The sequence below is a fragment of the Montipora capricornis genome, chromosome 8 (genome assembly GCF_036669925.1).
Source record: "Montipora capricornis isolate CH-2021 chromosome 8, ASM3666992v2, whole genome shotgun sequence".
NCBI classification, from domain to species: Eukaryota; Metazoa; Cnidaria; class Anthozoa; order Scleractinia; family Acroporidae; genus Montipora; species Montipora capricornis.
Window position 1 is genome coordinate 6295014 of NC_090890.1, and position 15818 is coordinate 6310831.

The window sequence follows — 15818 nt, forward strand, 5'->3', positions numbered from 1 at the left end:
CCAATTGCAAGTGCGGAATTCTCGCTGTGTACATCTGCGTTAAGCTTTTGCACCAGGTAAGGTTTTTTTCCAAAGTCGAAAACGACGCATTGATCAAAGCTTCCAAACAGTGACGATGCGAATGAGACAGTGAGGGAAACTCTCAAGCGCCCAGATGATTTGACTTCGGGTGTTTTGTACCAGAATCCTGTAAGGTGGGTAGTATAACATGAAGTGTAACTTTGGAGGCCGTCTGTCTCCTCATAACAGCCCACGCTTATTTCAGACAGCTGATAGACATCGTGGTATTTATAAAGTAGCAGAACGTGGCGAAGGCATCCCATATCCTTTGTCTGCGGAAATTAAAAAAAGAAAAAAAGTAATTGACTTCAGTGATGACTTACGTTTCTGTTGTGTTTAAAGTTATAAGTGTCTTTCCTTCCCTTCGATACCTCTCTTTTTTCGATATCTTCAAAGTTTGTACAAATTAAACCTACTATTGTAGTTCCTGCTGTGTGTAAGCGTATTGCTAAAAGCATCTCACCGACTGATGTTATAAGGGAAAAGCAGATGTGGTCATGAATGGTTCTATATTACCCAACCAGAAAACTTGTAAGGCCCGTGCACAATATTGAGACGTCATTTTTTTTTCTTAGAGCCGGGCCAAACGTACCAAGGAAGTTAGATGCTAAACTAAAGCTCCAATATGTTGGTCGACAAATGAATGTCCCGAAGTTTTTGTTACGGCTTAAGTGTAGCCGGCGGAGCAGACGGTGCAAAGCAGTGGATGTGGTGGGAGGGGAGGAGGGAAGGCGGGGGCTTTTCATAAATCGTTTCATTAGGAATAATAAGTTGTAGGACCTTTTTAACCGTTCAGGCCTATTTTTCCACTAAGCAAGACAGACGATCTGACGTTGAAGCAATGGCGCGTCTAGGGTGTAGACATTCCCCTTGTTTCAGTGGGAGCGCAATCGACATCTTAAGCTAAAAGATCTTAGACTGAGCTGGAAATCAAAGGAAACAAGAGTATTGATTACTTGAACATTTAGACAAGAGGTCTAGAAGGAAATTAGTCATTGCGAAGGATTCTTTGGAAACTTTTAATTGGGATATTTGCTTGAATTTGGCTTGGTTCTCCCCGGTTTTGAAAACCCTCGGCGGCTTCTAATAATAAGGCCCCATTACAGCCTTAAACTCCGTGCAAACGGGCGCAACAATTGCCAACATTGGTGGGAGAAATAGGTTCGGCAGATGTTGGATAGTGTTGCCAGTGGTGTGCAAACCGATGCAACAACTCCCAACAGTGTAAACACGTGCAGTGGATTATGGGAAGGATACGACCCGTAAACTTACAAATTCGGCTTCCATCTTGTTTTCAACATGTAAATGCGTTTCTATTTCCATGGAGACCCGTATATGTATCATACGCGTGCCTTGCCCCGACAGTGTTGGAGAGCTGTGCAAACGGATCCAACAGTTTTGCCCTGCGCTTCGGCGATCTCGGAACTGTTGCTAGTTGCGAGTTGTTTGCTAAAAATTGTGTCCAGTTTCAAACTTCGCGCAGCAACTCCCAACAACACGCAAAAACATACAACAGGGTGTGCAAACGGAAGCAACATGTAACGCCTAACAACGTTGGGAGATTTTGGCCACCAATGTTGCGTCCATTTGCACGGAGCCTTTAGCGTTATGATCCCCGTAATAAATATCAGGCCTTTTTCATCTATCGCCTCGCTCTGTCAGAAGCATGAATTTCAAAGATTCCATCACCCAAGAGTAAGATTTACCCAAATTCAGCGTCAGAAAAGTGTCTATGTTTAAACCCAGTTTTGCGGGAAAATAAACAATAGACCAAATCGGCAAACTCAATGTTGTACCCAATTCGAACCCTTTGCGATTAAAACGTTTTGTTTCAGGTATTTCCATATCATTTAAATGTGAATGCTACATTATTATGCAACTACAATAAACAAAGAATCTTAATCCCGATTTGGCCCGTTGCTTATTTTCCCGCAAAACTTGATTTTAAAATAGACACTATTCAGACGCTGATGGGGAGAAACCTGATACCAGATTGTTACTCTTGTGTAATGGACTCTTGGAATTACTTTTATTAAGGAAGCACTAAAATTCCTAATTTTTTTGGAAAGGTTTTCCGATGCAACTCAGTTTATTGACCTCAAACAGAAGGGTGAATGTCCACTGGAATCTGTGGACGTCATTACTGTCTTGAAGTTTCACGCTGAGTTCCGAAGGAGTGCAGGTGATATTGACTCCTGCGAGATCCTGCACAAGCTGTGGATCACAAAAAGAGGAGTAAATTAGAGTTATCCATTGGACATTTTTAGAGACTAGCTGTTGGTAATTGCCACGTATTGATGCAACAACGGGTAAAAAGGTGGAAAGAATTCAAAGGTCTTAAGGACTGTCCACAATTTCCTTGCCATTTATTTTATGGCATCACCATCTGGCGGGTTAATCATCCTGGGGCCTATTTCTCAAAAGCCCCAAACATTATTCGGGCCCGAAAAGCAATTCATCAAACTATGATTTGCTGCTTCTGAAAAAATTATCTTTGCACATGTTTTCGAAACCAGTAAAAACAAACACTTGCAACTTCATAACTAGACACGTTTTCCTTTTGAAGGCACAAAGCGTTTTATGTCACCCGAAATACGCCCAAAAACTTTCTGGACTTTCGAGAAACCATTAATGCGATTGACTACCACTGTAACTTAAGAAAGGTTTTGGCCAAAAAAAAAAAAAAACAGGATTAGCAACAATCGGGTTTTGGCACTGAGTTTGACGTATAAAACTTGCCAATCGTGCTGTCTATCCATTAAAATACTACCCAGGCGCAGGAGGTGGCATAAGCACAGCTGAGTGTGTTCACTTGCGGGTCGATATTGGTCGAAAGAGCGTAGTTGCATGAGGGGCAGTCCTCCCAACTGGCTTTTTACATACTCATTTTTTTACTGATTACTTACATCTTCCGGGGGTCCTTTCAAGATTGCTGATGTTAATTCAATGGAAACAATTTCTTCACTGTCTTTAAGGACTTTCATCCGTTTTTCCCCCTCTTTTCGTCGGTATTCTTGTTCCCATTCTTTTATTTCCTTGCTGCTATGGGCAAAGATACATCCTCGCCCAAACCTGCACCGTTCTCGAGTGTAGCAACTAAGCAAACAATAGAGAACATATAAAAAATTCTGACTAAGTTATCATTATTGCAACCTTTTAAAAAACCTTGCATGTTCTCTTAAGCTCTTGCTAATGCAGATATGAAACATTTAAAATAGGCGTAAAACTGAAGTGAAAGTCGCAGGACACGCCTGCATCATCAGGAGCTGCGAGAAAGGAGCCCCTCCCTGAGCAGATTCTAGGGGTAGTAAAATGGAATGAACAAGTGTCAGTTAGTCTTAACGGCGGTGCCTTTTAATTCAAAGGTATTTTTGCGCGGTTTACTGAATATGCGGGAAAAGCAGATCTTAACAAGTGTTATTGAAATGTAAAAAGAAAATTGGGGGTAACCACGCATTTTTCGAAGATAATTAATCAACAATATTTGTAAAGAGCTGTAAAATACAAAGCAATGTATGGCGTTCTTTGCCAAATTGAATCTTAATTATCTCTGAAAAATGCATGGTTACCCCCAATTTTCTTTCGGGATACCAAGAGCACTTGCTAAGTTCTGCTTTCTCCGCATTGTTTTGAAACGCGCAAAAATATCCCTGTATTAATAAGCACCGCGGATAGGTAATCCGAGTATCTCGAAATGCGCAGAACGTATGCGCAATAACAATAGTGGGCACCGTTCTTAACTGTGGTGACTCAGGCAAATCCACGTAGACAGGCACCGTTCAACGCACGCGCAACAACGGCGGCGATTTATCAAAACCGTATGGAAACCACAAAGATACCTTCTGCATAACTTGTAAACGCCATTTGTCACTCCAGGAGGGGAAGGTCTATACTGCAAGCGTGTATTAGAAAGGGTTGCCTCTGTGGTTGCCTTCCCAGGCGATCCAGTCAGAGTTTCTCGTGGAGTAGGGAGAGCTATGAAAAAAACAAGAAAGGATGAGTTGGCTTTGATATAGGTTGACTTTTGAAAAGAGTCGTTTAAACTCTCTAGATCCTTCTTAAGAGTAGCCAAATGTTGTGAAGACAAATTAAAGATGTTATTTTGTGGGCAGCTCTTAAATATACAACTTTAAATAAATCATCACTTCATCTGTTGAAGTAAATGAATAAGATATACAATTGAAATTAACTGACCTCTTTCTCTTTCTAAAGTCCACATGAGCTGTTCATCCTCTCCGTGAGCAAACGAGCACGGTAATCTTAAGCAGAGGACGTTCATGGAGTATTGCCGACACACTGTGAACGCCACATTGGCAGGGACCTTCTTTGGATATGGCCTAATTATCTGCCAGTCTTTGTTGCTGTCATTCCATATTGCATACTCTAGTTTTGACCGGTTCTCGCACCCTTTGCAGGCTTTAACCATTTCATTTACGCTAGCTGGTCGCTTGCTATTCTTGTGAAGGAAGTGTTTGCAAACGACAACCACATTCTTTGGTATCCTTCTACAATCACTAACCAAGTCAGGTGATTGCTCTGTGATATTTTCAAAAGATGACACATGGTTGCTATGATTGCGACTGGTTTCAGAAAAAAGAGTAGCTGTAGATCTCCCTGTTGGGTCGGAACTCCATGCAGACGAAGCGATACTCTGCATGACGTCTGTTTGACTCTTTTCCTTCAATACCTCATTTTCGCTTGTGTCTTGTGACTGGGTTACGTTGGGTGTTGTGCATCTTTGAGTGTCGGAAGAAATATCTTCTGCATTGTCACGGGACAGCTTTATGGCAGGTGCTGTCAGGCTTATTTGTGAAACACCTTTTCCGGAGGCCTCAACAGGCGTGGACCGAGCAGAAAAGATCGGAACATATGAATCAGAGTTTTTCAAGGAAACGTCTTCTAAGCCAGGGAATTCGTTCAAACTCGACAGGGACAGGCTTGAAGAGGCTGTTGAAGCATTTTTCTGGCGTTGGTTGTCTGCGATCTGTTCTGGAAAATGTGAAGTGGCAAAATCCCCAGTTGACATGGACTGCATTGTCTGAAATCGCTTAGCTGCAATAATTTGTTGAGGTGTCGGAAGGGCTGTCGAGATTAAAGAAACAGGTTTGTGAGATGATACCTGACGATAACGTTCGCTTCCAGCTAATGTCGATTGAGTGCTGGGCGTAACGTAGAAACAATACTACTCTTCAATGAACGAAATGAATTATATATTGAACTGCGGATATGAAATCAAGTGAAGCTATGACCCTTGCAGTTATGAATGCAATTTTAGCAATTGCCTAGAGGAGCCTGAAAGCCTAATTTTTCAGGCTTCCCTAAGCAATAATGCTAAAATTGCGTTCATAGCTGCGAGGATCATAGCTTCACTTGAATACTACTCTTGCACCATCGACCTTTCATTGCTTATTACTCTGCTCCAATGTGCTTTATACAGACAGCTTTAATTAAAATCAAACAAGACTCTCTTGAATAAACAAGAGAAGCAAAGATACTCACTTCCTTGGCGTTCCATTGTCCACATAGCGGATTCCTCTTTGCCATGAGGAAAGGTGCATGATTCCTTTGGACAAGGCCTGTGTGCCGCAAAATGTCGGCACACATCCAAAGTGACTTTTGGTGGGACCTTAGAAGCAGGATATGGTCTTATTGGTCGCCAATGATACGTAATGGTGTTCCAGACAGCAAACCGTAAAAGGCTGTGCCTCTCAGAATGTTTACAAGTGGCACAGATTCTCGACGACGGAGCAGGTTGTCCTCGCAGACAGTGTTCACATACTACAAATACATTTTCAGGAATCGTATTAAGGAGCGGTCGTTGGTCATAATTGAGGTTTGGTAAATTGATGCTAGTATCAGTGAAATGTGTGGAAGAGCTAACAGTGGTTAAAGCTGTTGTCGGCGGTAAACAGGATGAGCCTGTATTGGAGTAATTGCTGAGAGGAAGCCCTTGGTACGATTGCTTGGAGTTAATGGTCGTTGACTGTTGACTTTGTGAGGTAGTTGGAAGCGACGACTTCAAACACGTTACCTTTGAGCCATTCCCAACAACAGAGTAAGACGTAATTATGGAGCCCTGACCTGACATTTGTGACAAACGATTTTCCCGGGTTGAGAATTCCTCAAAAGTCGGGGAATTTGGTGCTTTACTTGAATTTTGATTTTTTATTCCTTTCTTTTCGTGATCTGCACGGTTCATTTTTATGATCTTGTCAGAACTTGACTGGGGCGTTAGCATTGACTGTGAATGCAAAATGTCTCTTTTTCCGGCTGAAGCTGTTTGTGGAAGCTGGCTTTCCAACTGGGTCTTGGGGTATGTCGCAGGTGGCTTACTTGTACTTGCTTTTGAAGACTGGCCAAGTGTACGCCGAGAGCGTCTTACTTCAGTAAACCCATCAGATAATGCGTCTTCCTCGTCACCAATAACAGCCGCCACAAGCACTCCAGAAGGTAATCGAGAAAAAGAGTATCCCAGGGTTATGTCGGTTCCTAAATTGACTGAGTGCGTGTCTCTAGAATTGTCGTCCGCTGAAATTTCATCAGATGACTGGGGTTGGGTGTTTGGTAGTGGTGTCTGATCTGCAAACATTGGTAAGTTCGCATGTTAGTTACAAGAGCAAGTTTTGCTCTCTGGCAGAGACAAATAAATAAGGTAAGGGTGACTGTCTAGACACATTTCCGGAAACTGAATGTTAAACCCTCTCCGATCTTTGGTTTACTCCCCTTAGAACACAGCAATTTGCACAAGTGAATTAAGAAATGATTTTCTGAAGACTCTGTGGTTCTGTAACTTCTGGAAGAGGGTTAAAACCGAAGTCTGCACAAACGGGAGTTTAGATGATGAACTACAGTAACAACATACAGTAGCAGTCCTTTCAAATGTCTAGCTTCATCGATGATCCTTGTCAGTGACGGCTTAAAGTTGTGAGTTACAGAAAATGTAGGGTAAGGAACTATTTAAACGAGGTCGAGATAGTAAGATGTAATAATTGGTAGCCTGTGGCGAGTCACTCTACCTTGTTTTACCTGAACTAGAAGCATGTTCCGGTTTCTGTCTTGCCGCTTTTTTCTTCTCTTTCTTCCTCGTTTTCTTGCGCTTGTTTTTCTTTCTTTTGTTTTCAACCTTTGCTATAATGACGGGAGAGATGAGCTGAATTACATAAAACTTTAGTACGGTTTGGACATCAACACAAAATCGCCTTAAAAAATTGGCAGTGGAGACACGACTTTCAAAAAAAAACTTTAACAGACATTAGGGGGGTTAAGCACGCGCGTTTTTGAGTCATGGACGGCAACCGGAAGCCAGCTGTTTTACCTTTTAACTTGTCTTCACATAACCATATTATAACCACATTTACATTGCCAAATATCTTTTCTCCATTAGAGAAGATTAGTATAAAAATCTGAGAGACACCTCTGTCCCGGCACGCGAAATGTTCTCTTCCCGTTGCCGTCTGCGTCTCAAAAACGCGCGTGCGATAGTGCGATGTAGCACAGCTAGGAAAGAATGTCCAGTGTTATTGAAAAAAGGTGACAAGTACCTCTGACTTACTAACCGAGTTCGAGGTGCGTGCTGGAAGTTACAGACGGATAATTGTTTTCGCGCTTGGGCCATAAATTAAGGGGAAAAAATGAGGTTCTGTAACTTACAGTACGGAACGAGAAAACGAGATTAGTAAGATATGTATTGTATCTCCGAGGTAATCGGAAGCGCAGGAAAGGAACCTATAGCTAGTGGAAGTCAAGCGGAACCTTCAAGTGCCACTTATGATTGGCATGCGTCAAAATCCAAAAAAACGAATAAATCTTACAGGCTTTTGAAACTGTTGCTTGAAAGATTCAAACAATTTTACAAGTTTATTTCGCATAAACAACAAGAACACGAGAGACCCAGGAATGGTCAGAATTGAGCAGGGGAGATCTATGCGACAAAAGAGAAAAAGCTTACCATAATAGTCGGTTTTCCCATTTCCTCCTTCATCATACTTTACCGTTTCCTCAGGTACTGTGGAAGAAATAATGTCACTGTAAAAAAATTTAAAGGAAATAGCCCCTCATAAAATCAAAAGACAAGGCAATTAATCAAACTTCTACCAGTTTCTGCTGAAGTGACAAATTTATCCTCTTCTTCGTCTGTACCCCGCTTCTGCTGATGCATAAAAAAAGAGTCTTTGTTTTCAACAACGTATGGCAACGTATTGTGAATCTGTTGCAAGAAACTATGAAAAGTTCTTAGCAACAGTTACTGCAAAAAGAAAGCCTCTGTCTCCAAAATTAAGGAGCCAAGTGGAATAACTTGAGTGGAGATCCTCTTGAATTCGGGACTTGGATCCCTAACACCTGCGCGATTCCAGAGAAGTGCTCTCCTGATTGTGCTCTGAGGATGGTGCATGCTGGCGACCTTTGAGCACTGCCTTTACACTTGCAGGTAGTCATAAGTAATGTGATCTCAAGACGATTATATGAACGTAAACTGAATATAAGGGTCTAGGATTTGGAAACTTCGATTAGCACATCTACTATGGGTAGGGCCAGTCATGACAAGCATAAAAAGATGGCCTGCCACAATCTGTAACCCTCTCCCAGACTGTTCTTGGAAAACGTTGTTTGACTTAGTAGTGGTAAGGTAAGAGATGGCTAAGCTTTTGCAAGAGGCAAAGCTCAGGATACAAGGACACACAAAAGACGAGGTCTAGAAATTTCAGTGAAGAATAATTCTATGCTCTACCTTTTCTACGGCCTTGGATACAGGTTTGCTAGCCCTCTTGTCTTCTTGCCTTCCTTCATAAGATGGGTCCAAGTGCGATCCAGCCTAGAAAGTTAGAAGAGGATAGAGCATTGATTGACTGAAGGCATTCTCATTCGTGAGGCATTCTCATCCGAGAGGCATTCGAATTAAATAACTTGTGGTTTACTCCGTAATTAATCTTCTGTCAACAAAGAGGGGTAGTAGGATTAACGTTTCATTTTTCGAATTTAGTCTTGATGACATACCAATAACATAAGTTTCTTTCAGTTGAGAATGTCATTTGAGAACAACCCATTTTGTTTCCTTTTAATCACATGAAAACGGCAAAGCTCGTCTTTGCGAACACGACCTATAGCTATGGCAACGCGGAAAGGTTCTTTACACTTTTCTTCCTGTACAGAACCTTCACTTGTTACATTAAAGGAAACGTTTTTGAGTGTTAAGCAATGCAATCGGTCAGTATAAAACGTGTACTGCGGACCGGGTATAAAATACGGAAGTGAGTATAAAACGCCGACTGTGGACTGGGTATAAAACGCGGGAGGCAGACTAGGTATGAAACAACGACTGAGTATCAAAAAACGGAGTATATAACAAAACTAGGATTGCACTGGCCCAGATTCGGATTAAAAAAAAAAAGGCATTGAGTCCTCTTATTCCGTGTCAAAATAGTATCACGTACACTGAAATGCTCAGTTACAACATGGAACGGGCTAGCGAAAGTGAGAGTAGAGATTTTATCTCAAAATTGAAAAATTAAACGAGACTGGCCTGTAAGTTGAAGTTTGACTGTAATTCTTTGAGTCACCTACTGCCACAAGGGATTACAAGAGATTGCATCACGCATGCCTACGTCGGTCTTCAAAGCTCGAAATGTGAATGTTGCTAAGCCAGGAGATGCACCACGTTCTCTCTAGTACTAGGTGTTGCTGTAACCATTTAGCAAAGGGATGATGAATTAACACTGTGCTAGGGAGGTTTACTCTAGCTCACGGTGGGCTTGTGATCCCTTAGGGTAGTAGGTGACTTATAGAGTTACAATCAAACTTCAACTTCCAGGTAAGTCTCGCTTAATAGACCATTTTCGAATTCTCACGGCTGGACTGGATCTAGCATGAAATGGAGGCTAATGCGGGCAAATTAATTTCTATGTTAAAAGATTTGCCTGCATTTGCCTCCATTTCATCCTAGAAGCAACTTCGTTCTCTGAAGATATTCTTTCAGGTGAGTTAAAACACCAAGGAATTGATCGTTAGGGTAGGTGCGTAAGTGTACAGATGGCACTTAATTATATATTGGTCTGCTTTGTTTAATTAAAACTCTTTCCCCTAGAACCCCTTGGCATTGATGCGAATTCGCATCATTCTTGAAATAATGTGCTCCAGGAAGGAAAACTCAAAGGAAGTTTCTCCCTCTTTCTGTACTCTTTGCCTAGGAAGTGCAGACTCTGTCCTCTTTGTGCTGAAACACCTGCAATTACCATAGTTGTTTTCAGAGTCAGGGATTTCAGGCTTAGTTGAGTTGGCTCAGGAAGTGCCGATGAATAACGCAGGACCAGATGTACATCCCATGTACCGTGGCACAAGTGGATTTTTGCCTTGAAAATACCTTTCATGAAGCGGGAGACAATAGGATGGCTAACCATGTTCACCCTGTCAAGAGGGATAATGATAGCAGATAAAGCACTATTGGCTGTGTTATGGTGGTGTATGATAACCCTCGTTCATGCAAACTGATCAGGAAATCCAATACTTTCTTGTTAGATGGATTGCACGAATCAATTTTCCATTTATTGTTTTGGGGTCCCATTTGACCGTGATTGTAGGAAAATGTCGGTAGCTTTGCTCGAAATCGTTCTCTGCTGGAGAAACTCCCTGATACTTTGCAAGCCAGTAGTTGTAGCTTTCTGCTGAGAGGGTGAATTGCATTGCTGTGCGGCAGGTACAACAGACTGTCCGACTGGGGAAGAAGAAGTGTAAACCAGGGATGTGTTGTTTGTATTACAACGAGAACTCCTGTTGACTGTTTGTAGACACTTGGCAATGAGACTAATAAGGTGGAAAGACATAAAAATAATGAAAAGGGCATTGAAAAACTGTGCCCCAGGGTCAGGTCTTCATGACACATATTTTGCAATCTTACAATAAGTCTAGAGGCAAACAAGTCAATTTTAAACATCTACCATCCTGTCTGTACAGCATTAGAAAATCTGTTGAGATAATGACCATTCTGTTGACTCTTTTGGTGCTCTAGATTTCCCTTCTGCTGGAATGTTGTCAGACCCTGGAATGTGAGGGGCACTAAGCCAAATATTGTGGCGTATGCACTAGTCCCATACAATGGTTGCTATGCCTATGCATTGTAAGGATATGATGCCGCCCATTGCATTTATATATGATACTGTAGATCATCTGACTGAACAAGTATGTGTCTCCCACTACAGTCAACACAAAGGGATTGTAATCCCAAAAGAACAGCTTTCAGTTCAAGATAATTTATGTGATTTCTTTGTTCCTCATAATTCCAAAAACCCCTATAGAGGTTTCTTGACATACTGCTCCCCACCCTACGTTTGATGCATCGGTTTTTTAAATGAGGTCAGGGTTCGCATGGCCAAAGGGGTTTTGATCCAGTCAGAGTATTATTTGCCAACCACGTCAACTCTTCTCTGGACTGGGTAATGAAAGTGCCGTTATTTGTATGGAGTGCCTTGATTTGACATTAATGCATTTTAGAAAACCCCACAGCTGGAAAACTTGAAACAAGGAGCAGTAATCTTTCACAAGCAGATCTAACTTCCCTAGCTTAAGTCTCAGTGAGGGTCACTCTCATGTTAAGTACAAATCCCACAGACTTCTCAGGGTGCATGCGATCCGTGAAGCCAACGTTTTGAAACAAACAAACATTATCCTCACATTTCTGTGGCAAGAATAACAATTCTGCCCAGTGAATAGAGAGTCATCAAGGTGCCCCACACAAATATGCCCGATGGATCGCAAATAAGCATAAACAGGCTTGAGAATTCTCGTGAAATTGCGGGGTACAGATGATAACCCATTTGGTAAGCATGTGAATTAATACTTCCCTTTCCACTCAACCATGAGTGGGAAGGGAACAAAAAATTCAAAAATTCATTTTCGCAACAAAACATTTATTTTGCGAATAGGTAAAAATATCACAATGTCTAAATATCACAATGGCATCTCCCACTGAGGTCCTTCAGTTTCTTGATTTCGAAACATAAAGCTGGTGACCCACGAAGGACTCCATAAATTAATTACTTTCGTGTCTTACCTCAGACAAATACGACATAAAGCCGTTTTGCAATTCCAACTAAAACCTTGAACTATTGATCGTCGGTTTGAGCAGCCTAAAACAATCCGCGTCTTTATACACAACGTCGTCGTATCGTTTCATTCTTGTCATCAGCCTGTCGCCATTTCGTTGTTCTTTGCCCTTTTCACAGTGTTTTGTACTCAGTCCGCGTTTTGTGCCCAGTCCGCAGCATTCAGTCTGCATTTTATACTCTCTGGGTCCGCAGTCCGTAGTCTGCGTTTTATACTGACTGGTTAAGCAACAAAGACTGTGGAGATTGTCTCCTCAAATCTCTCTCCAGAAGTAAGCTCCCGGGCGCTTTCCAGAGGAATTGGTCAGAATTAAGCGAAGTGCTCTGCAGACGCAGAATTAAGCGAAGTGCTCTGCTGACCCCCAGTCCATGGACTACCCAAATGGACTACCCTAAAAATACTATTTCGAATAAGTACTGTTGATCTATGTGTAAGCAGCAAACTTAAGCCTCAACACCTATTTTAAACAGCATTGTTCAACAGTATTTAAGTCTAAGCACCCATTTTAAAAAGGTTAGCTTACGTTACATGAAGTAATCGGCCATCACAACAGTAATCGAAAGCTAACCTTTTTGAAATGGGTGCTTAGACTTAAATACTGTTGAGCAATCCTGTTTAAAATGGGTGTTGAGGCTTAAGTAAGCACTATTTGAGATGCTGCTTACACATGGATCAACAGCATTCATTCGAAATAGTATTTTCAGGGTAGTCCATTTGGGTAGTCCATGGACTGGGGTCAGCGAAATGTACCGACCCAATATATTTAGTCATTTTATTAATATCATTCACTCAACGGAAAAGGCACGACGTCAAAAAATCGGATATTACAAATCTCCTCATCATGTCGCTTCAAAATTGGCGGGAATTTGCATTATTTTAATTGCAAGGATTAATTTAGGCTCGATTACCAGCTGCTGTTTCGGGAAATAAGCCAGCCAAGACGAAGGGGGCGATGAGGTCGACTGAGAGCTGAGGCGGCCGAAGATTTTGTTGATGATCGCCGGTTGAATTCAAACTCACAATGATCATGCGTTTAACCACAAACTTAAGCTCGTATCACCTAGAAACTTCGGACAGACGTTTTTAGCATTGTTATGTAATTACTGTTTTGTTAAAATCAATGTTTTGGAATGTCTAATCCCATTTTCCTGCAACTATTAAGTTAAATTATATTTGAATTTACGTCACAGACACATCTGTCGCTGACGCGTCCAGGCGTCTCTTCTCGGGGAGGCTACCCAAACTCGAGTGAGCGGTGGAAATCAAGTAAATAATCTCACTAAAAGTGCCTTTTGAAAGGTGTCCTCGCTGTACGAAACCGTGGAACCTTTAATGGAGGAATCATAACGGTTCAAAGTCGGCAAAATTGTCATACATTCACTATAATTTAACACGTAAATGCATGGCTTTCTCTTACATTATGTAACACACTACAAGTAGCGTAATCAAGCCTCTGACTTATAAGTTAGTCAGATACATACTGTGTGACTCTGTAGAAGTCCCATAGATATTAACCACTTTCTTTTGTCAACGTTTTGCAGCAAGATCCTGTCATTTGAGCCTGTAGTAAATCTAGTAAGAATTGAATACAATGTAATAGTAATAGGTTGTTTCTCAGCATAATACCATACATGTATGATCTTGAAATTATCACCAATTGTTGTCGTTTTGTAGGTCCCACAGAACGTGACATTCTAGCCAATCCAGATGAAACTGTGGATTATTTTCTCCCAATAGAGAAGATGAAAACAACTTATTCAGATTTAAATAGTGCCAAGAATATGATACTCAATCACATCACCTGCCATTCTCGTGTTGATGTTATGCCAAAATAAGCAACATTTAAAATCTCTACTGCATAACTATGTCTACGACACTTGAAGTGAGTTCAATGAAAGCATCCAGTTTTCAACTAGTCTTACCCTGGTCCAAAATCTAGTTTACTAATGAGGCTGATAGTGGCATCTAGGCGAACCGTCGCGGTGTGCAACTACTGGCTTTTAACAGCCCTCGCTAATGTAAATTCTAGTTTATTAATGAGGTTGACAGTGGCATCCAGGCGTATCATCGGAGCTGGTATGCAACTGTTGGCTTTGAACAGTCCTACCCTATTAGTTTACTTATGAGGCTGGCAGTAGCATCTATCCATTTCCTGAGGTTCGGTTCGTTAAAAACGTTTCCTGTTTTATCTGAAAAGTTGAATATCTTTTGCCAGGACTGAGGTTGTTGACTAGTTAGATGACTTGACAGAGATCTTCCGGCTCTAACCGTTTTATGGCAAACACTGTGACTCGTTGAATAAAGCAATCGGTCAGAGTAGAAATTTTGGAGAATTGCACAACAGTTAGAATGTTTCATACTCAGCATTTGAATTTGCTCGATGCTCAACAGTGTGTTAAAATCCACTCAAAGGAAATACAAAGAACAACAGATGCTTTCAAACCACGAAATTGAGAAATGCACCCGAAATGGTGACAGCTTTACAAACCAAGGAAAAGAGTTTTTATTTGCGTCACTTTACTGCATAACTGATTTCTTACTTATGAGTCTACTCCGCGTCATATTGAAAGCTTTTTCGTTGTAATCATAATTGCACGGATATGCCTAAATATCGAAAGCCATTAATTGAGGAGAAAAAAAGCGCTCTGAACTCGGGAAAAAGACTGAAGAAAGAAAGAAAATTAAAATTACAAATGCGAATACAGAGCAAGCGGTTGAAAAATGTGTGAACGCCAGCAAAAAACTCAGAAAGCTGGATTCCATCATTTCCAGTCTGCGGTTGAAAAATTCTGGTAACGTTATAACATTTCTGAGGCTTTGCGGTTTCTAAAATACCGACCACCTGACGTCAGTCCTTCGTTTTTCCCACGGCCGAGAAAAGGAAAAACCTGAAGAAAGTTTCCACCTGCCTCTTATTTCCTCGGAAAAGGCTGTTCCTGGGTTAGCCGTAATAACTTCGGCTGGTTTTACTCGCCGTCAACAACGTCTCGTGCTTTTCTCTTTGGGGAGGGCAACAGAAAATAGCGTCACGAGATCGGTATGTTCGGAACCGCAGACCCACAAAAAAAAGTTATCACGTGATCAGAATTTTTAACCGCAGACTGAAATCAACGGTCCGTGTAGTGGGCTGAAAAAAAGCCCCTCATTACCAAACGAACTCAACGGTCGCCGAGTCGTCTTCAAAGTTTGTGAGGATCTTTTTCATCGTTTTATCGTTTCGTTTAGGACACTAACAGCCGCCTGGCGTCACTGGCAAGGCTTCGCTTGCGCGACTGGCGGATTGAAATGAAAGAAATACCTTTGCCCGTGAATTCCACGGTGGAATTTTAGCCGGGGGAACATTTTAACCGGGAATATTTGACTCCATTTGGTGGGCTCCTGAGAATCCGAATTTGGGAAAAAAAAAAAACCTCACAGGAAGGAAGCGACCCACAATGCTTTTTAATTGCGAAATGTTTTCGTAAATTATCTTCTCATGTCTTTTATCGGGATTCTCATACAAATCCTTATATCCCCTCACACTGAGCTTGGGCGCCTGGGCTTTGGGGAGAAATCCTCGGAAGAAGGTCTTGTCGATGCCATTCAGAATTACGGAAACATAAAACATAAAATTGTAGTAGAAGAGGACATTGGTGTCGTGTTGCTTCCACGATGGTATTCTG

General features: G+C 41.5%; 1 protein-coding gene across 3 annotated transcripts in view; it reads right to left on the reverse strand.

Moving 5' to 3' along the window:
* Nucleotides 1-14161, reverse strand: part of LOC138059323 (3'-5' exoribonuclease HELZ2-like) — a 49010-nt gene extending 34849 nt beyond the window's left edge. Inside the window, exons 1-12 of one of the 3 annotated variants that reach the window (XM_068904891.1) lie at nucleotides 14079-14161; nucleotides 13638-13728; nucleotides 8789-8872; nucleotides 8155-8209; nucleotides 8009-8065; nucleotides 7087-7188; nucleotides 5560-6639; nucleotides 4255-5142; nucleotides 3900-4035; nucleotides 2967-3156; nucleotides 2158-2274; nucleotides 1-332 (exon numbers count right to left, since the gene is read on the reverse strand). The exon at nucleotides 1-332 is cut by the window's left edge and continues 228 nt beyond it. In XM_068904891.1, the coding sequence (XP_068760992.1) occupies nucleotides 1-332; nucleotides 2158-2274; nucleotides 2967-3156; nucleotides 3900-4035; nucleotides 4255-5142; nucleotides 5560-6639; nucleotides 7087-7188; nucleotides 8009-8065; nucleotides 8155-8209; nucleotides 8789-8872; nucleotides 13638-13661 (3065 nt within the window). In that variant the 5' untranslated portion in view covers nucleotides 13662-13728; nucleotides 14079-14161. Of the gene's footprint in view, nucleotides 333-2157; nucleotides 2275-2966; nucleotides 3157-3899; nucleotides 4036-4254; nucleotides 5143-5559; nucleotides 6640-7086; nucleotides 7189-8008; nucleotides 8066-8154; nucleotides 8210-8788; nucleotides 8873-13637; nucleotides 13729-13810 lie in introns of all 3 variants that reach the window. The other 2 variants (XM_068904892.1, XM_068904890.1) reach the window with 2 other exon arrangements.
* Between the last annotated feature and the right edge of the window lie 1657 nt (nucleotides 14162-15818).